The sequence below is a fragment of the Sylvia atricapilla genome, chromosome 12 (assembly GCF_009819655.1).
Source record: "Sylvia atricapilla isolate bSylAtr1 chromosome 12, bSylAtr1.pri, whole genome shotgun sequence".
In the NCBI taxonomy this organism is placed as follows: domain Eukaryota; kingdom Metazoa; phylum Chordata; class Aves; order Passeriformes; family Sylviidae; genus Sylvia; species Sylvia atricapilla.
In genome coordinates, this window is record NC_089151.1 from 20,039,214 (window position 1) to 20,061,493 (window position 22,280).

General features: G+C 41.0%; 1 protein-coding gene across 1 annotated transcript in view; it reads right to left on the reverse strand.

The window, feature by feature from the left end:
- The window catches only part of LOC136366725 (transcription initiation factor TFIID subunit 4-like), a 150,959-nt gene that overhangs the window by 126,923 nt on the left and 1,756 nt on the right, over window positions 1–22,280 (reverse strand). The window contains exons 2-6 of the mRNA XM_066328001.1: window positions 19,190–19,362; window positions 5,244–5,372; window positions 3,379–3,588; window positions 2,427–2,549; window positions 704–793 (exon numbers count right to left, since the gene is read on the reverse strand). Coding sequence (XP_066184098.1) covers window positions 704–793; window positions 2,427–2,549; window positions 3,379–3,588; window positions 5,244–5,372; window positions 19,190–19,362 — 725 coding nt within the window. The remainder of the gene's footprint in view (window positions 1–703; window positions 794–2,426; window positions 2,550–3,378; window positions 3,589–5,243; window positions 5,373–19,189; window positions 19,363–22,280) is intronic.

Consider the following 22,280-nt stretch of genomic DNA (forward strand, 5'->3'; position numbering starts at 1 on the left):
CTGGTATCACATCAGAAATTCTACTGTTGATTAGTTCCAGATTAGAAGCAGAATCATCTAATTAACACTTTATCCAGTTCCACTTTTCATAATCATTGCTACATGTGGATCAAAAGTTATCAATGACCCAAACACAGATTAGGAAAACAGTATGTAAACAGCTTATTAAATTACTTGAAGCATTCTGTAAAAACAACTTGGGACTCTTTGAAATGTGAATGTTTTTCTTTCTGACAAAAAATTACCTACTACCACAGAAAAGTGTATTTATTCTAAAAGTAAAGGATCACTACAGAATAGCCAATGGACTTCCAAACTAGGGAGTAACTGCACTAGTTTGGTTTTTTAAATCTAATTACTGCAATGTTCTAGATCAGGGCTCCTCGAGCTGTGAACTCCAGCTCTGGATGACAAATACATCTCTGTAAAACTCAGCCAAGGGCCCAAACACACGAGATCTCCCTTGTGTGGGAACTGGCTGTTTCTCAGCCCTGTCCCAGGCTGCTGGAGCAGCAGCTGCCTGGCCTGACACAGGTGGAGCCTGCACAGGACCTCAGCCAGGAAGGTCCTGGCAGAAATGGGCAGCATTTACAGGTCCTGCTCTGGACCAGTGATGATAACACTATTTAAAAACAATATTCTAAGACTTAAGGTAATGAAATTTTGCACTAAAATAAATTTATCCCAACAATGTTCACATTACCTTAAGGAAAGGTACAAGATATGGCTGAGGAGATGATTTGAGTTCTGTTTGAAGGCGGCCTGTAAATTCTTCTGGATCAATCTTTGCATCCTTCAGGGTGAAGAAAACAAAAGCATCAACATCTCAGTTCAGTTGTTTGGTTGCCTCTTTCCCAGCTACTACATACACATACCTCTCTAGCTAAATAAGCTGCCATATCAAAAACTTTCAGAGCTTAGTCCCTTAATTCCTCTGTAAGATCCTTCTGCCAAGCACTAATTCAAACATGTAACATGCCACTCAAAATTCAGATAAATTGTACATCCTCAAGGGGATTAAGACAAAATGAGGCCCCAGAAACACTCAAGTCTCTTTTGGGACTTCCCTCTCTTGCTAACATTTACATAGTGATTTCTTTTTTTTTTTTTTAATCAAAAGAAAACAACAGTAACAGGTTGTTGACATAACCTTACAAATACAAAATTTGTCAGCCTTTGTAACAATTCCAAAAATAATTCTGATGGTACAATTTAACTTGTAGAATCCATATATATATAAACTATACATGTAAACCATGGCCATACATAAAAAGCATGCTAATAAGTAGATATAAATCTTCTCCTCTATGAATCTGTATGTATTACTTGTAAAATACACAGTTATAAATGTATCAAATACATAACCATTTATTTAGCAGTAATTCAAGAGAATTCTAACTTGTGTGCATTTTATGATACTTCTGAAGTATCATTAGTTACAAGTTCAGTTTGCAATAAAAACATGAATTAGCCTTCCTGACTGATATAGAACAAGAGAAAAACCAAACCAAACCAAGCTTCAATAAATATATTTATTAAATTTGTGTTTTGGTACTTTGTTTAAAATACTATGAGTAGTTACCTTTACTTATTTACTCTTTTTGAGTTAGTAAAAGTTAAAACAAGTTTTCACTGGAATCATTGAATATGACTGTTGAATAGCTCACACTTGAAAAGTCTTAGGGTTGTCTAAAATACAGAGATTTCTCTGGCAATGAATTCAAAGAAATGTATAGCAACTACTTTTAAATCCAAGTTTTTCATAGACTTTATTACACTTCTTTTAAGAAGCTTGACTCTTTTTCCAGCTACACAGTAACCTCTGTCTGCAGCTCATTTATACAATTCCCTGCAGCATCTGTTGCACTGGGGATTGCAGCAAGTCCAGCCTTTTTCTGGCCCTGAGGACTCCAACTCCTCTGGAAATGCCACTAAGGCTCCACGCAGGGGCATCTGTCTGCAGGACAGCTGAAAGTCAACAGCCCAGGAAAACACTTTGCCTTCAGTCCTAGAAACTCTAAACCAGGTTGTGAAGGGATTGTATCTACAATTGTTCTGTGCTTCAAAAATAAAAGCTTCTTGTTTCAGAGAAGACCAGGGTTTGGAGGAAAAAAAAAAAAAAGAACTTAACAAACCCTCAAGGAAAGATTCCATATTTTACTAAAAAAACAACCAAAATATTACTCATCAAAACAAGAGTGGCCTACTGAACACTTTGCTGCATTTCCCCTTTCAAAAACCAAGAGAAAGTCTGCCTCTAACAGATTTTTTAATATATATAATGTACAGAATACTGCATTTTGATGAAGTCCAACCCATTTCATTACAGCCAAACGATTTGTTAAAAACAAAGCAATAGCTTTCAGTATCCATAAATGAGAAGTTTAATAGATAACAGACAAAATAAAAGGTAACTAAATATTTACCAACAAATCTTGAACCAGAGCTTTCACATTGCGGGATGTTTCTGGAGATGGTGAATTATGTGAAGCAAGTTTTATAAGGGTAGCTAAAAAGTTTTTACATTTTTTCACATTCTCTTGCATTTCCTGCAAAAGCCAAAGAAAACAAGTATCAGCTCCATGCTATTTTTCCATCACAATCAATGCATGCTCTGACCACTTCAAATAATGAAAATGATGAAATTTTTCTAATTCAGACAGACCATATATGAAATATGTTTTGCTATTACTGCTTGTTACCTGAGACTTTCTTATCTTCTTTAGGTAACTGAACACTGTAGCTTGTAAATAACAACAAAAAAATCGATGAAAGAATTATCTTTTATATTTTACAGGCTGCTTTGGTACCAATAAATATGAGAAGTAACACAACAATTTGCTGGAGATGCATTCCCCACTGAGATGCCCAATACACAATGTACAAACATTCCTCAAGCTATCTTAATTTGTTAAATTATTGATTCAGTATGTTTTTGTTCAAAGCAGTTACAGCAATAAAATCAAATTAGAAATAAGTCTTCAAACATCATCATATCCAATCTTCTTTCCATTAGTAGTAAAACAAGCTGTTGTTTTTATACGGAGTAATTCCTCCAAGAAACAGAAACATCACATTTCAGTGTAACCACAGTTTTGAGGCCCAGCAACAGGATAATCATCAAGTCCACAGACTGAAGGCCTGACTGCTCTAGCTACAGGAACAGAAGAGTTCTTTAACTAGTGCCACATACATGGCAGGATGGAGAAAGCTGACCAAAAGCGTTCTTCCTCCCTCTCAGGACCTGTATCCCATCCAGGGGAAACCAGGCGAAGGGTTTCCCTGTTTGTCAAGACAAAAAGCTCTTCCTACTTGGGAACAGGGCCAGGAGTTCCTAAAGCACCAAGAAAACAATGTGTCCTGCGTTTTCACACTTGCCTGGGATACAACCGTGGTTCCAGGCACAGGAGAGCTGGGGATGACCAGGGGCTGTGCGGGCACCTGCGCCGCCGTGTGCGGGGGCAGCGGCAGCCGCGGCTGCCCCTGGCTCTGGCCACCACTGACCACTGCAGGCTGCTGAGAGGATGAAGTTCCAGTTGCTACTGTTGTCTTGAACAAATTTGGAGCACTCGTCGTGGCTACTGATACCTATGAATATTTTATATTGAAAAAAAATTAATTTTTACTTTCATAAAAACACGTAGATGATAAAATCATACAAGGGTTTGGGTTGGAAAGGAACTTTAAGCTCATCCAGTTCCACTGTCTCAGGCTGCTCCAAGCCCCAGTGTCCAGCCTGGCCTTGGACACTGCCAGGGATACAGGATGTCCTGGGGTGATTTTTTGATGCTTGTGTCCCCAGCTGACTGTTCTGTTTATGCTGTATATTAATTTCTACACCTTTAAGACTGGTTCTGAGAGCAAAGGCGGGGGAAAAAAGCAGCACAGAGTTTGTTTGCAGGAACTGCACTCACTGCTCTGCACTCTGCTCCTGGACTGTGCTGTCTGCAGTCTGCACTGGGGCAGGGATCTCCTGGGCTCTTAGTTTTTAGCTAAGCTTTTAGCTTCTCTGAGGCAGAAAAGTTCTGTGGACTGGTTTGGGTTGTTTTTTTCCTTTTTCTTGGAACTGTTCAAATTTGCTCTGGACCAAAAACCCAGAAGAGCACCAGGAGCTAACACCTGCATCCTTCCGAGGCCCAGGACGGAATTTTGCCTCCCACCAGAGGGACTGAAAAAAAACTGGGAGAGCTGAACTACACCCATGACAAGGGTGTCTCAGTTTTGCCATCTCTCTTCAGAATGGCAAAAGGTTTTATCATTCCATATTATTCATTCCTTATGCTTGTGGCCACTTTGTTTGTTAAATAAATAGATTTTTCCACTTTGCTCTAAGGAGATTTTCTTCGAGACTGGTTGGGGGAGGGGCTGTTTGGGTTTGCTATTCCAGAGGGATCCCATTCAGGGGTTTCCTCCTGAATTTGCCCTAAACCAGGACACAGGGGCAGCCACAGCTTGTGCCAGAGCCTCCCCACCCTTTTCCTCTGTGTACCTGCCCTAACTCTGCCCTCCCTGTCCCGGCAGCACAGCCCCTGCCCAGAGCCCAGAGCCCAGAGCCTGTCCCCAGCACTGACCGTGGTGTGTGTGAGCCCAGGGGCTGTCCCAGCACTGACCGTGGTGTGTGTGAGCCCAGGGGCTGTCCCAGCACTGACCGTGGTGTGTGTGAGCACAGCCCCTGCCCAGAGCCCAGAGCCCAGGGGCTGTCCCAGCACTGACCGTGGTGTGTGTGAGCACAGCCCCTGCCCAGAGCCCAGAGCCCAGGGGCTGTCCCAGCACTGACCGTGGTGTGTGTGAGCACAGCCCCTGCCCAGAGCCCAGAGCCCAGGGGCTGTCCCAGCACTGACCGTGGTGTGTGTGAGCACAGCCCCTGCCCAGAGCCCAGAGCCCAGGGGCTGTCCCAGCACTGACCGTGGTGTGTGTGAGCACAGCCCCTGCCCAGAGCCCAGAGCCCAGGGGCTGTCCCAGCACTGACCGTGGTGTGTGTGAGCCCAGGGGCTGTCCCAGCACTGACCGTGGTGTGTGTGAGCACAGCCCCTGCCCAGAGCCCAGGGGCTGTCCCCAGCACTGACCGTGGTGTGTGTGAGCACAGCCCCAGCACTGACCGTGGTGTGTGTGAGCACAGCCCCAGCACTGACCGTGGTGTGTGTGAGCACAGGGGCTGCCCCAGCACTGACCGTGGTGTGTGTGAGCCCAGGGGCTGCCCCAGCACTGACCGTGGTGTGTGTGAGCACAGCCCCAGCACTGACCGTGGTGTGGGTGAGCACAGCCCCTGCTGGCAGTGTGCCCGTGGCGCTGGTGGCTGCTGTGGATGGCACCACCTTGGCTGGCACAGGGAGCCCCAGGCGGACGCTGGACGTGGCCACCGACGTCGGCTGCTGAGAAAAGGAAAAAAAAATGAGCGTTTTACTTCTTTTTCTCCTTAGTAACTTAATCTCCAAGGCTTTTTAATAATAGTGATTACAAGAATAATCATTGTTAATACTGCAAAAAGAAAATAATCGAATCTAGTAATGTGCTTTGAAATATACACTCACAAATACTGGAAAAATTAGCTTTCTCATGTTCAATGACAGGCTTGCAGTATTTCTCCTAAAAGCTATTACTTGTATGGCTATATGGAAAAGATTAGAAAAAACAAATGTGACCTGCAAAAAAATTGATGTTACATTGATGCATTAATTCAGTTGTAATATTTACGTGTCAGTATTCATCAATATTTGAGTTTATCATTGCCAGCAACACATGTTGGTCCTCTTGGTATTTATGGGCTTGTTCTAGTGCTTTATCTTTATGAAAATTATTATGGACAGAAAATTTAGAAAGCAGAAAAATATTTTTAAAATAATTTCAGGTTGAATTATGTAGGAATTCACTCACAGTGAAATGGAATCTAAGCATTGGGACAACCTTTTTCATAGAAGACAGGCTCTGTACCCAGAGAGCAACTGCAATGTAAAGTGCAGACAAAGGAAAATGACTGACCTACAGCTTTTCAGTCAGTAGTACATTCTATAGCTCAGAAAAATTTAGCAAACATATTACTTATTTTGTGATTGATGTACAAGTCCTTCATTGCAAGGCTGAAATCCCTTGCCATCTTACAAAAGGACAAGATTTAGGAATTAAAAAATGGCTCCAGAGAAGTTATTTAATTCAGCAGCAACATAAACACCATCATAAATGAAAGGCATCACACAATATCACAATTACAACAAAATGAGAAGCACACATTACTAAAAATGGAGACCACACTGGTGTCTTATAACTTCCATTTATTAAGATTTGCATTCACACACTTGAAAAAGACAAATTTTCTAAGTGGACAGAGTAATAAATCATGGCTGGTGTTGTTTCTCACAAGATAAAATTAGTTTTCTTTGATTTAAATTTTAATTTGTATGTCTCTAAAATTCATATTTTATAAAGAACTACTTATTTTAGATTCTTACATTGTCTATTAAACCTACGTAAAATACTTCTCCAAAGAACATCTAGTGTACTCTAAAATATCTCCAAAAGGAACAGAAGCCCAGGCAGGCATTCAAAGCCCCAAGCATTCCTTACAAATCAGTCCAGCAACATCATCTACTGGATATCAATCTTCTGTACTTGGGGAAAAAAAGGAGGAAAGAAAACAAATCAAATAAATCTACCTGACATCTGAACAAACCCCTTTTTTTGTTTGTATAGCTTTCAAGATTTTTAAAATCTTGACTAGGGCTGCCTTCCACCCTGAGATAGCCTAGAGACAATAAACAGAATCTTCACGAAGAGGCAGAATTGTCTGGGTTTTTTGAGAGAGAAGGACCACAGAAGCTTTTTCTATTTTAAACACCCTACATCTCTTTTCTTCATTATAATAATTACCAAGTATTTTAAAGTACTGGTTGAATGAAATTGTATCTACCTGATGAGGGCTGCAATTAAAATATAAATATTGTGTATCTTGTTCACTTGCTTATAATCGGTTTCCAGCCTAAGGACACAGGATGCCTGTGGCATCTGCCTCCTTATCAGTCTGGGCTTCCAGAAGTGAGGATTTAGGAAACAAGCAGACAACCAGGGGCACTTCTGGCAGCTACTTGCTTCCAGGCAAGACCTACAGCCAGAAATCCACAAATAAAGAGTGAGACTGCCAGCTAGAGGATTTTTTTGCAGCTAATAAATGCCCATTATTCATCACAGGAACATATCTGAAAATAAAACTGCACAGAATTAAAATATAGATTTTCACTATAATATCCAACTAATAATACCCAACTAAGAATGTATTCCAACATGCCAGACTTCAGCAGCAAACTGTGAAACTTGAAGACTAAATTCACCCTTGGTCTTAAAAATCAATAGTGACAAAAGCCTGTGATAGAAAATGGCAGTAAAATCTACTCATGTGCTGGATATGAAGAAATCCCTCACCACCAGAGAACTGCAAAGTAATGGAATGGTTTACTAACGTGGTTCCAAAACTCAGAAGGGTTAGAAAAGTAAGTATGAAATGAGGGGATGAGAAACAAAACAAGGAACTAGCCTGGAGAAATTCTTAAATATCATGGAAATGATCTTCAAGTGACAGCTGCAAGTTGCCAGAAGACACTTGAAGGATTCCCAACATGAATGCTTTGAGAATTGATAAAAATTACTTAGAAAGAGAAAGTTGTGTTTTCTATAGAAGGAATCTTGTAAACAGATCTCATGAGAAATACGTCAAAAAGAAAACAAAAATTATCAGCATTATTTTAACAAAAAATCATAACCCAATGTGCCTAGTTCCTACTGGAAAAATCTAAAAGAATTTAAGATGTTCCTTAAAGAAAAGTTGCTGAGGTTCGGTAAGATGCTATTAAATTCTGAAATTACCAGAAGAATTAGAAAGAAATACATTTTCAAATGTTAACTATTATTTTTTATTAGATAAATCAGATGTTTTTACATTCCCTAAACACATGGAAGTAACACTGAAGAGCCCTTTGCCCTGTACTCAGGCATTTACAGGCAGGAACCCAGAGCATGAATGAGCACAGTCAATAACCTGCTGCTGATGCCCACGGAGACACTGGAGGATGCACCTGCATACAGAGCTGAGCTGGCTCTGTCCACACAGCTCAGAAATGGGGAGCACAGCACAGTGCTACAGAGGAAAGGGGGATTTCAGGAGGGACAGCCTGGGAGGGGGGTGTCCCAAGGTTTGTTCTGCCTGCCCAAGTCACACAGGTAACATAAGGGACTCTGACTTCAGGTTGCAACAAGTCACTTCCACTCAGGCAGCTCAGAGCACATTGGAATTTTTCACAGTACAGAAATACTGTGTGTCCTGTAAATTCACTCCTTAAACATCTCTACTTTCCTTCTCCCTAGAGCTCTGGGCACATCAATAGGGAGGCAAAGCTTGGGAGAGAATCCATTCTGCCTGCTGTGCACAAACAAGCTGTCCCTGTACATCAAGGAATACACAAGGCTGCATTTGAAAAAGTCACTTGAAAACGGAGAAAACAGTCAAAACAGCCAAAAACTATTTCTCACTGCCAAGGCAGGACTGTACCAGTTTTAAGAGATTGCATTGCATATTCACAGCCTTATCAAATGAAGTCAAACTGCAAGAGGGTCAGTATGCAAATCCTTGGGAGCAGGTTTGAGACACATTTGTGTTTTGTACTCTAGACCTACCTACTGACCAACACTCCAGCTACCAGCAGCACCAGCTCTGCACTACAGCTCACTTCTGACAAGTAAGTTCTATACATTTATCATGATCACTCTTGTTAATAAACTTGGCCACTATCAACCAAAAAGAAGAAAATAGCATTTTGAACAAACACTAATAGAAAAGCCAAGTTTTTCACAACACAGACTGTGACACCTCTTTACATTTTCCAATACATGGTTCACTAAGTGTTATGCAAAACTCAGTTTTCATAAGATCTTTAACTTTAGATTTAAATTTGCAAAATCTGAAATGAAATTCAATTTTATTTCTAATCATTAATCTAGAAGACTTCTTATAACTCAACAGACCATGCTAAAATGTCACCTGAGATGCCTCAAATAATCAACAGCACTGTTTAACAAAGAGAAGACTGAAGTGGGATCACAGACACTGCCAGAAAGACCAACTAAAGGTCAAATTTGGGAGTTCACTGGCACTGGGCTGGCACGGTCAGGTTCTGGAGCTGCCAGAAGCTTCCCCTGTGCCCGGCAGAGCCGATTCCAGCCGGGCCCAGGCCGGAGCCGGGATCCCACCGGGGCTGCGGGATGGAGCACAGATCCCCCCGGGATGGAGCCGGGATCCCCCTGGGCTCCGGGATGGAGCACAGATCCCCCCTGGGCTCCGGGATGGAGCACAGATCCCCCCGGGCTCCGGGATGGAGCACAGATCCCCCTGGGCTCCGGGATGGAGCACAGATCCCCCGGGGCTCCGGGATGGAGCACAGATCCCCCGGGCTCCGGGATGGAGCTGGGATCCCCCCGGGCTCCGGGATGGAGCACAGATCCCCCGGGGCTCCGGGATGGAGCTGGGATCCCCCCGGGCTCCGGGATGGAGCACAGATCCCCCTGGGCTCCGGGATGGAGCACAGATCCCCCGGGGCTCCGGGATGGAGCACAGATCCCCCCGGGGCTCCGGGATGGAGCACAGATCCCCTTGGGCTCCGGGATGGAGCACAGATCCCCCCGGGCTCCGGGATGGAGCACAGATCCCCCTGGGCTCCGGGATGGAGCACAGATCCCCCCGGGATGGAGCACAGATCCCCCCGGGCTCCGGGATGGAGCACAGATCCCCCCGGGGCTCCGGGATGGAGCTGGGATCCCCCCGGGCTCCGGGATGGAGCACAGATCCCCCGGGGCTCCGGGATGGAGCACAGATCCCCCGGGGCTCCGGGATGGAGCACAGATCCCCCCGGGCTCCGGGATGGAGCACAGATCCCCCCGGGCTCCGGGATGGAGCACAGATCCCCCCGGGCTCCGGGATGGAGCACAGATCCCCCCGGGCTCCGGGATGGAGCACAGATCCCCCCGGGCTCCGGGATGGAGCACAGATCCCCCCGGGCTCCGGGATGGAGCACAGATCCCCCGGGGCTCCGGGATGGAGCACAGATCCCCCCGGGCTCCGGGATGGAGCACAGATCCCCCCGGGCTCCGGGATGGAGCACAGATCCCCCTGGGCTCCGGGATGGAGCACAGATCCCCCCGGGATGGAGCACAGATCCCCCTGCACGGCCCCACACTGGAGCAGGGGGCTGAAGGAGGCTCTGACCCCGGGAACTCCACACTGGAGCAGCTCCTGGCAGGCGCTGAGAGCCCACAGGGGACCCGGGATGGAGCAGCACCTGGAGGACTGACTGCACCCATGGAAAGGACCAGGCTGGAGCAGCTCCTGAAGGACTGACTGCACCCATGGAAAGGACCAGGCTGGAGCAGCTCCTGGAGGACTGACTGCAGCCATGGGAAGGACCAGGTTGGAGAAGCTCATGAGCTCACTGTCTCCTATGGCAGGGATCCCACACTGGAGCACAGAAGAGTGTGAGGAGCCCTTCCCCTGAGGAGGAAGGAGCAGCAGAGACAACCTGGGATGAGCTGAGCACAGCCCCCATTCCCTGCCCCACTTTGGGGAGAAGTGGAGAAAGCTGGGAGTAAAGTTAAACCCAGGGAGAAAGGAGGGGTGAGGAGAAGATGTTTTAAGATTTAGTTTTTATTTCTCGTTATTCAATTATATATTTGATTGGTAATGAATTAAGTCCCCCCCAGTTGAGCCAACATGTTTTGCTGTGTCATTAAGTGATGAAGATCTCTATCCTGACTCAGGAGTCTTTCATTTTCTCTCCTCATCCAGCTGAGGACAGGGATGGAGAGGCTCTGGTGGGCACCTGGTGTCCAGGCAGAGTCAACTACCACATAATTTTTCAGTAACTCATACAACCTTTTCCTCTAGGCATGTCTGTAGCCCAAACTACAATTAATCCATCACAACACTCCCCATTAGCAAATTCTGCTTCCCAACACTTCTGAAGAGTCCATGGAGAAACTTCACACACATTGATGACTGCCTCTCAATTCCTCTGGTTACAGCTCACATGAACAGGCACTTAAATGTCACACGCAGAGAAATTTTTTATCAGAGATTTGATTTTTTTTTCAGGTCAGTAAAAATACAGCGAAACTGACCCAAAGTATTATCCTTTAAACGCCTGACATTCCCACAATTACAGAAAACTACTGGGAACACAATCTCTAACAGGCCAGACAGCAGAGGCAGGACCTTCACTGCCACCACAGTGTCCCCAAGTGCAGCATCAGAACCCACAGCAGGGAGATGCTGCTCTGTTCCTCATGTGCACAATGTCCCTTTAGGGATAACAGGGCAGGAGGACACAGCACTGGGAGCAATCACACAGGACACTACTTTGGGGGCACAAGAGAAAACCTTCAGAAACCAGGGGTGCTAAGGCAAAAACCCCTACTGCTGAAGCAAATACTTATCAAAGTACTTTCTCATACTCTGGTGAAGTGGCTCGTCCTCCCGCAATCACCAGGTTTCATCCAAAATATCTGGAGAATAAAAATCAGCTGAATTTCATCACTTCAGCTGGATTCTACTTCTGCCTCCAGTGCTTAGTGCTGCCTGCAAATACAGATAATCCATTGTAATCAATACCCTTATGCAATCTATTTATGAGTCCCCAACTTGTAACATGGAGTTTGTGACCAGGAGTGGCTATGGCAGCAATGAAGTCGAACTGAACGCAATAAATTAACCAGCATTTTTCATTCTGTATTTAAAATAGAGACAATTAGACTCCATTTCCTACTTACAGAAGGAGGCTAGTAATCCCCTTAACTCCATTGTTGAGAAAGTTGTTACAGGGATAAGCTTCACAAAAAAATCTGCTTGGTTATTAATTCCCACTGCAGAGGGAGGCAGCAAGTAAGCCTCAAGCAACCCACTGAACAGTGGAAGAAAAAATATTATATAAATTATCATTAATCAGGACTGTCCAGCCTACACACTGTAAAAATTAAAAGTAACAGTAGTATGTGGTCATGCAGCATAATGTATATGCACATGGGAGCCACTGTGACAGTGCTCAGGAGCCTCCTTTACAGCACTTCCTAATCTCTGCATGTTTAAATTTACAGCCTTACAACACCTGAGTGTTTTCTAAGTTTTAGAGCTGTGTAAATGCTACAAAAATGTAAATGGTATCATTTGTAAGCACTGAAAGCCTATTGTCTGCTTATGCAGAAAAGAATCACTCATCATAAAGGAAAAGAAGGAAAAAAGTTTTGTGGTTAAAGCACAGTGCAGACCACACATTTTAATCTCTCTGATTCCCAACCCACCTGCCCTACCACCACAAATGTATTCTCCAGAGCACTGCAAAGAAACCCAAAAACCATCTATAAAAGAGAAACAGTATGGAATAGCTTATCTGATGATAATGGCAGTGCACCTTAGCAACAACAAACATTCATCTATTTGTTTAAAAATCCTGCAAAGAGTAAAACAAGCATTTGTCAGAAAACCAGAAAGAGTCAGCAATGATAAATAAGTGAGAAAAATTACCAGAGGTGCCATAAAAATAGAAACAATGCTGAAAACCCAGGCATAAATGTATGAGCAGACCAATCTCAGATTTGAAAGGCTCTGCTTTAGCCAGAAGAGCAGCTTGGGAGCCATCAGCCAAGCTCACACTGCCCTCAGCATCAAGTGAAGGCACAACCTGACTGCTGCTGCTCAGAGCAACAGCACAGCCACAGCCAGGGCAGGGGATGCAGTACTTGGCACATCCTCAAAAGACTATTTTTTTTTGTCATTTTAAAAACAGTTGGCAAAGTGAAACTTTACAGAAAGTGAGTATCGAAACACAGAAAACAAAACAGTAAAGTTCATGAGACAAACTTCAAATTCCAAAGAGTAGAAGTTCAAAAAATGCCTAAAGCAAGAAAAAAACAAAGCTAGAAAAAACCCTGTCATTTTCTAATAAAAAAAATTTCAGCCTGTTTAGACTATGAAAACAAAACACTAAACCATCAAACTCCACACATAAGTGCCTCTTCTGATCAGTAGGATATAAAAAACCTTAATAAAACACATTTTGAAACAAACTCGAAAACAAAAACATTCATAAACTCTGAAGCCAAATCCATCCTCAGCAGCACTCCCAGAAAACTCCAATATACACTTTTTCACCTGCTTTGAAGTTCCAACAACAGATATTCCAAAATAAAATATTACAGGCCAGGCTAGCATTGGTCTTTCCTCTATGATATTCACTTTATAGTCTTAGTTTACAGCAGCACTTTAATTTTGTAACTAACATAAAGTAATTGCAACCAAAAATAATTTTAAATAAGCAACTTTTTTGCTATTTGGTTATGAATGTAAGCCCACCTCGGTATTAAGATACTAAATGCCAGTGAAAAAACACATCAAAAGCATGCAAAGCCATTAAGTGTACAAATGAAAACTGCACATAAACAAAAGAAACACAGCAAAGGAAAACTAGATGGCAGCACCTCCCTATTTTTCACAATTTCACAAGTCTAAGATTCAAAACAAGATATGGAGGCAAAAATTTAATGCAATCTAATAATCAGTTTTAGAAGACTTGTGAATTTATTTATTATCTCTGAAGAATATAGTAGTGCAAGCAAACCCACATTGTTTGAGCTGCTCATAATACAAGAATCCAAAGCAGAATTCTTTTAAACTCAATTTAAGTTCCAACTGATTATGGCTTGTTTCCTAAAAATCCTGTATCTTAATTAATATTCTAAAGCTGATTAAATTTTGGCAACATTAGAAGTTTATTAATATTCAGCTGAAACTAACATAACCAGAAAGTAAAAGGAAACTAAAATCACAAAGAGAAAATAGTTAAATTAAAATCATGCACAGCTAAGCCAAAAAGATCCAAATTGCGTTTCTCAAAAGAAGCACACTATCACTTTCACACTACAACAAACTTGTACTTTTTAATGCAACCAAATATCATTATAATACTCAGGGAAGACCAAGTACTTCCCTGTAAACCCTGAGATATCAATTAAAAAACAAAACAAAACAAGCCTCTTGTAGCTGCACTGATGTGAAAAATACTTTTAATATACCTGAGTATTTTGCAATTTTTCTCAAAACAGAACACCAGGAAAAACTGCAGCTAGGAGAGGTTAATATCACAGATACATTTAGGTTGGAAAAGGTCTCAAAGGTCAGTAAGACCAACCATTAACATCCCCATCACAATCCTACACAATCTTATAATTTGAACTAAATTAAAACTGCTATTTGGTACATTCATGTTTTTCTTGACTATTTTAAAGATACCAGAAAAACTGTAAATGGAGAAGTTCGTTAAAACATGAACTACATCTTTCTGTTAGAGGTACTTGTCTGAGTCACTGCTGCTCCTTTCAGGCTCTGGTTCTCTGGGCTGGCTGTGTTCCACTGCTCCTCTGTGGTGCTGCAGAACTGTCCATCCTCTGGGACATCCTCAGCCTTAAACTGACCCCAGCTGAGACCCTCCCTACAGTCTGTGTGCTTATCCCCACTCCCAGTTTTCCAGAATCCCACTAAGAATGGAAACCAGCAGACTTTATTCATGCTTTACACAGCAGCAATTAAGAGGAGCATAACTAAATGTCTAATCAAAGATTACCCCACCTAAGAGTCAAGAAGAACCCAAGTCTTCCTTTCAAAATGGATTTGCCTCTCTTCTCCCAAGAATCTAACACAAAAGTGTAGCCAAAGCTGTGCATCTGCCTCTACTCTGGAAAGCTGCAAAAAAGACAAAGATACTATAAACCACAGAAGCCAAACAACTTAAATAGCAAATTCAAGCAATCAAAGAATAAGAAACATCAGATTTAAGTCTGGTGTGCAAGTCAATCATGTGCCTTGGCTGCCCAGCTGAAGCATTCATTATGGAAGGACTGGAATTCACTGCACACCCACAGCACACAGCAATGCAGATCAACAGGAGATTATGGATCTTAGTCTTTCTGAACTCTTCTGTTTGGCACTGCAATCCAAATACACCTTTTTTAAAACCTGGGAAGGGAAGAGGGGTGGCCCTATCAATTCCCTCCAAGGGTAAGTACTGCTGTATACAGATATTTATCTTCTGAACCCTCAAAAACAGAATATGTAAGGGTAGAGGCAGTGTCTTTAAGGGAAGCCTTTACTTAAGCCCCTACACAAATTCCTCAGAGCAAACAGTTACACTTTCCTTATCTCAGCAGCTTCCACTGTTCCCAGAGAAAGGTGTCTCCTTCCTCACATACTGTCCTGGATAACAGCCCAGCTGCTGAAGCTAGAGGAATTTTCAGGGAAAATCTGGTTCATTTTCCTTCCAAAGTATCTGTGAGACCATCCTGGGTATGGCAAGAAAAATCTTGTTGTAGTACCCAGGCTGCAGAAGTGGTTTAGGATCTCAACAGCTCTCTACATTGGTCTCATCTCAGGACATTTAAAACACTGCCTTATTTTTCCTTCCTTTTTTGAGAGTGGAGAAACTACACAGTCGTCAAGGGGAGAGAACCAAAGAGCTTTCAATTTTAGCTGAACACTTGGTAGTTTTTCAGACATTCCTTCTTCTAGTTTTAAAAAAAAGTAATTACAACTCCTTTTTTTATGTTCTCCAGTTAGCACTTTCTACACTTCTTAATGAGTTGCCAAAAGTAACTGCCAGTTTTTTCAATTTCTTCAGCATGTTATTTAATATCCTGTAGTTTTCATCTCGCTGTATGGCTCACAACACGCTCTCTCATCACCATAATAATTTTCAACATAAATGTATAAACAAATAAACACAGAAAACAGTCACTTAGCTGAGTAACTTGTGACACCTGACATAGGCTAAAAATTAGGACAATCTGCAGAATAGCAACCATAATACCCATATAGTATGAAAGCCATGACTTTTTCTGATACATTCTTCATAAGATATTATTTCCTAGAATCCTTAAGGCAGACTGCAAATCTCCACCTGTGCTGACTTTCTACATAGGTAAAAGGGTAAAACTCAGTGATTAAAATACAGTGCTAAGCTCTACCAATTTAAAGCACTCTGCATTTTAATCCAAATAAAGCTATTTTAAAATAACTGAATAAAGATACAGTAATAAAGCTGAGCTCTGCACAGTAAAATAGCTATCATCCCACTAATATCAGAAAGAAAGGTTAAAACCCCATCGCCTGCCAGATTCATCCATCTCACAAAGCACTATGCAGGATTCAGGCAATTAATGTTTACATTCTATCTGTCTTGAGCTAATGGCACCAGAATTTTCCTGTGCTTCAGTCACAGTATACACCATGACTCTTGAATATTCATATTCTATATACATAAAAACTTAAAACATTATTTTTATTAATTTTAAACAACTCCTGGAAATCTTAATTCACTGGATTCAGATGTCTGACCACCAGAAAGAGATCCTGAAAGAAAACAGCTTCATTAAAAACTCCCTGAAAAAATTATTTTTCAGTACACACAATTTCCTTTATTTTAGAATTTGATCCCTGAATTGACTAATTATACTGACTACTCAAACAAATAACTGACATTTCTAAAACCTTAGCATAATATTTACCATTGAACATTACATCTGGAAAACCAGTGAACAGTCTCTGGTTATAAACCATCCACCTAATCAAATAAAAGTCTTGTGTCTAGTTCTGATTAGATAAACCTTTAGAATTTATATCTTCACAATCTTGTTTTAAAAGGCTGTCAGCCACAACTTTTACATAATATTCTAAGTTCAAACATATAAAACATATCAAATACATGTCACAATGAAAGAAGTCTCTAAAGATCTAATGCAGAGTCAGGGAAGTTCAGTAAATTTCCCAAGGGCAATATTAATTATTTCTTAACTCTGTTGATCACAACAAATACAGAAATGATGCAGTACAGTCTGGGCAGCTACCACTAAGATTTTCAAAGGAGATGACTCTTTACAAGCTACAATATCACAATTCTAATCCCCCTACACTAAAATAATCTAACTTCCCCATCATGCAAGATATTAATCCTTCCTAAAGCCTTGCTGGCTTCCTCTATTCCAAATGTGTTAGCACTAGGCAGTGTGAAGGATCCTCTACAGTGCAGTGGGGTATTCATCTGGGCAGATCCTGTACAAAAACAAACACAACTTTCTAATACCTCAACTCCTCCAGATTTCAGCTGACTCTAAAAACACCTGAACATGCAGTATTCCTGACAGGTGTATTTTTTCATAAATCCATCAAGTAGGCTTATACTCCCTCTGCAACATTAACTGCTTCATAAAGGTAGAGAACAGCTGCCTGAGATCGACATGATCTACATTTGCTGTGCACACATCTTAAGGCTGACTTTGGGATCCAAACCCCAGACTGAAGCCAGAGCCAAGCAGCAGTGTGTCTACATTTCTGCACACTTCCTCAGATTCCACGTGCAGTAAAGGTTATTCCTCAGAAGTCGTCAAATTACAAACAATTTGTTAATATCTGTTATGAATGCTTCTATGTTGAATTTTAATTCAATATCCTGGCCACATAAAAACCTAACAGTATGGAAGAAAAACAGCTAAAACTCAGATCCTATTCTTGGTCCAGTCCCACCACACACTTGTCTCAGGAGCTGTCTGCTTGTAGTAATTACTAAAGAAGTGACTGCACTTATTAGCAAAGAAAGCAACCAACCAAAGACAGATTTACAAATTTGGGAATTGGCAACTCTGTTGTCATCAAACTAGTAAAAAAAAATCTGTAAATGAACACAGGCTTATCTCCGTGTTTATTTTTCCCAGAATACATTTCTCTTTGAAGGTTTCTGCAAGTCTTATTCTTCCACATAGCACAAATTTAAACATTATATGGCTGTCTTTTCTGCAAAGAGTTCTTTAACAAATTTTCATCCAATACTGCACTTATCTTCTGAAAGCATAAAGTTTCTCCAGTCTTTCATTTATGTCTTTCCTGAGCTACAGACTTCCTAGGTACACTCACTTCTAAAACTTACATTCTGCTTGACTACTCTGTGGTTTATAGATTGCCTTACATCACTACGTTCAATTCTCCGAATTTATTCCAGCATCTCTCTCTTCTGAAATGTTTATAATTGTTTGCAGTTTTGAATTAAACTTGAGAATCTTTCAGACTATAAATACAGTGGGATACATAAGGTATATAAAAGAAAAGTAATGAACTGATAAATATTGGGAAATAGTTGTTGAACTTATTTCAAGCAACTTCCACAACAACTAAAAACTTGTAAAGGCACACATTTCATCTTTCCACACACAATTACTTTTCTCTTCTTCAAACACAGACCTTAGGCAAAACTACCTTAAACTCTGCCTATTACTATGGCACAGCAGCCCTGTACTAACATCCAAAGATGTTTGCCTCTACATTTTAGTAAAAAAGTTCAGTCCTTTGGGCCTAAATGGCCCAAAGATAAATTGCCTCTCTCCAAACTTTTAAACCAATGCAGCCTTCAAAAAAATTTTAAAAAGCCATAAACAAAACAAAAAACAACCCCACAAAAACAAAACATAAAAACAAAACACAAAACAAAACAAAAAAACCACAAGACCACCCCACATTCACCCTAGAAAATAAATTAGCTCCAAGTTCAAAGCAACACATTCCACTGATGAGTTTGAGACAGGAAATCAATCTATCCTATCAATCCCTAGAAAAAGAGAAACATACAACACAGGCAAAACTTTCAGTGTAGACAGATAACACGCAGAGGAAAATTAGAAGAATCAAATCCTTCTTTTGAATAAAGTACATTTAAAAAGTTATTTAAAAACTACTGCAAATCCTTGGATAGAAGTGATTAGCTTTCTCTTTTCTAACATCCAGTGAAATTAGTTGTCCTGGGATTCAGTATGCTGGGATATCACAGTACTGCTGATTCAAGAGCAGCAAGGAACACTTACTAAACCAGTGACACACAGTCCAGGCTAAGACTGAGCTTTGTACCCTCCAATCATCTCTCAGTCTGAACACAGTCTTAAGAGACTCTAAAGAAGAATTCCTAAAATAATAAAAACAAAATCCTAGGCCTCATAAAATAAATTACATTTGAATAAGTATTTCCTGTTTTCACACCAAAAAAAAGGGAAGAAAGCACAGTTAGAGAAATATGAGGTCATAATGCGTAAGACATAATGCACCCAAGTGAAATCAATCCGGACATACCTGAGCTGTTGAGAGGCGAAAAACAGGGCCAGTGGTGGGCACAGAAAGCCTGGGTGACATGTTGGCAGGACCCTGTCCCTGTGTCTGCACCTGAGCCTGCATCTGAGCCTGCGCCAGCGCCTGCTGGGGCACCATCACCAGCTGTCCAGCGTCCGTGCGCACCAGCACCATCCCTAGCGAGGCCAAGGGAACAGTCACTACACAGCAAATAACAGCAAGAGCGACACACAGACAACTATCTAACCACAGGATGCACAGAAAAATTCATGTATAGCGCTGCACATCAGTCTCTGTACTGTACCTCTTTTTGATTCTCATGTAACATGAGATTTTGTTTCAAAGAAGAAAAGGAGCCCCCACCAGCAGACCCCATTCGGTTTGGAATTGAAATAACTGCAGTTTATGCACAGCAGTGAGGAAAAAAGCAGCCACACGAGTGTTTGGGGGACAGTGATTTCTACCAGTCTAGTCAGGCTCAGGAGAACAAAATTAGAAACAAATACTCATTAAAAGTAAACTCTAAGGACAAGGCAGCTGCTGGGAACACAATTGAGTATGTGCATACCAGGGACAGTGACCGAGAGCTTGACTAAACAACCGCTTACGAGTACATGCAAATATTAGGCCAGACACACTTCTGAGTATACAGTATTTGAGATTTACTTGACACTGACAGATTAATCTATTTGGTACCCACCATCACCACTTTGGGAGGCACTGCCTGTGGTTTAAACATCAACAACACCAGCAGGCCCAGAGAACCAACACAACTCCTCAGCATACAGTGATACAGTGCAGCAATTTTAGAAAATTGGCAAGTGTTTTCTAACACTTTCTGGAAATTTTTTCAGATTATTTTCTTGTAGAACACCTCACAAATAGAGATCTTCTACATAAAAGAGCCATTGCCATCAACCTGTGCCCAAAGTTTTGTAGTCAGCAGGTTGGAAAAGGGGAAAAAATGGTTAAATTAGTCCATGGATCCTGCAGTTTCACACATTCAAGGTCGCTACAAAGCATGTAATGCTCTTCCTATAGCTCACTCAGAACTAAGAAGCACTTCTTCAGAAAGATTATTAAAAGGAATTTCCAAGTTAATTCCAGAACACATTTTAGTAATTTAACTTAGATAGGATACAATAGGTCAAATAAACAGAAAAACATCTTTTCTGCAACTACTAGAGAACCAAAAACTGAAAACCCATGAAGTCACTTTTAGTCTGCTGATAACAGGGTCAGTAGACACTGTTTCTACAACTTACCTCTATGTGCAAATTGCTTTATGTACTTTTTTAACTTTTCAAAGGAAAATGAATAAAGCGAAATCTTTTATCCAATTCTAAAGGTAAAAGCTTTCATCCACTTCTAACTGTTAACTTCCCAGGGAAAAAACCCAATACCTTGCTAAAGGGACACAGTTTGTAACATACCCCGAGGAGGAAGAAATTCAAACACTATTGTAACAAATTTCAAAACTCTATAGCAAGAAAATCTTTCTTTCAGTGTGACATGGAAAAACCAAATCCCAATTGTGGGATGAAAACATGAGACAACTGCAGCACACATAAAAGCCCTCACTCACAGAGCTGGGTGCTCCCAGCCAACCTTTCCTGCTACAGACACAAACAGAAGGCAAATTTCTGCCACTATAAACTAAAGATTCATGGAAATCAAAGTTTAAGGTAACAGGCATACAGAGCTACAGCAAGGACCACGTCCAAAAGCTGTAATAATAACTCTCTTTCAAAGCCAAGAGTAATTTAAAACTTAAAAAGTTGAAAGAAACTCATTAAAAACTCAGCTAAAAGGTAACTTTTAAGGCCCATTAGCCATTTAAGCAGCAAGCTTCACAGTTTATATTTGCAGAAAATCCTGCAAGCAGATGATATATTTGGTATATGCCATTCCTAAACCATCTGGACAACCCAATATGCCAACTGGCCAAATGGGTTATCACTTCTCTGACTGTGCTGTGAACCTCATATAAAAATCTTCATAGGATAATGCCTACCACATATTAAAAAATACATGTTCTATTTGCATTACACAGATTCACAGGTATGTTCTTAATTTATCTTCCCAATTTCTTAACCTAATTCTGAATAGAGAAAAACTGAGTGGAAAGCACAATTTAATTACAACACATGCCACACAGTCTCAATCAAAGTTGCAAACACAATTGCTGTGATAAATGAATAAATGCTCATGTGTTAACATTATATTTTAATTCAGTTTGGAGGACTACAAATTCCTGTTACTGAGCAGCTGGTACAAGTTAGAATCCAGGTAAATGATGAGATTAATTTTACCTTCCTGTCAGCCACATAAAGATGAAATACACAACTTCGGAGCATTATCTGCTAAACTAACCCATTCTCAAAAAATGATTCTAAATTTCTGTTTTATATAGAAGTTTGCTATATGGGAATTTCAGATAAAATAAAAAATGATCCACCAAGTTAAAAACTCAAAAATAACATTGTATTTTCTGAATAACTTCCTTTTAGAACATACTACCTTCATGCTTATGCGAATTTAATGGATTTCCAACTACCTTGTAATAAAATCAAACTCGAATTAAAACTTTCTGGTGTATTATTTCCATAACATTTTCTAAGTCCTGGATCAGACTGTTTTCAAGGCTCAAGTTTTCCCTCTTCTGTTTGAAAGTAAGAGATGAAAGTATTGACACAATGAACTCCAGAAATTGTGTGCAAAGTTACAATGCACATTATCATCTGCATAAAGTAATCTTCAACAGATTAACAAAGGGAGGCAAAGGCTAAAGCCAGAGTCTGAACAGCAACTTATCTGTTTCGAGTTAGTTGGGTCTTCATGAAACCACCAAGATTCGTATGTTTGGAGCATCAGACTCTGGAGGATTTTTCATAAACTACATCTACAAACATCTACACCATCACATCGCTGCTCTATTTAGCTAATAAATATCAGGTATTTCAAGAAGTAAGTTGGAAGAACTAAATTATTTCAGATGACATCAATAGGTCCACATCTCAACATGCTATTGATATATTAACATAAAAAAAAAAAAAAAAAAAAAAAAAAAAAAAAAAAAGAACTAGCTTAAATG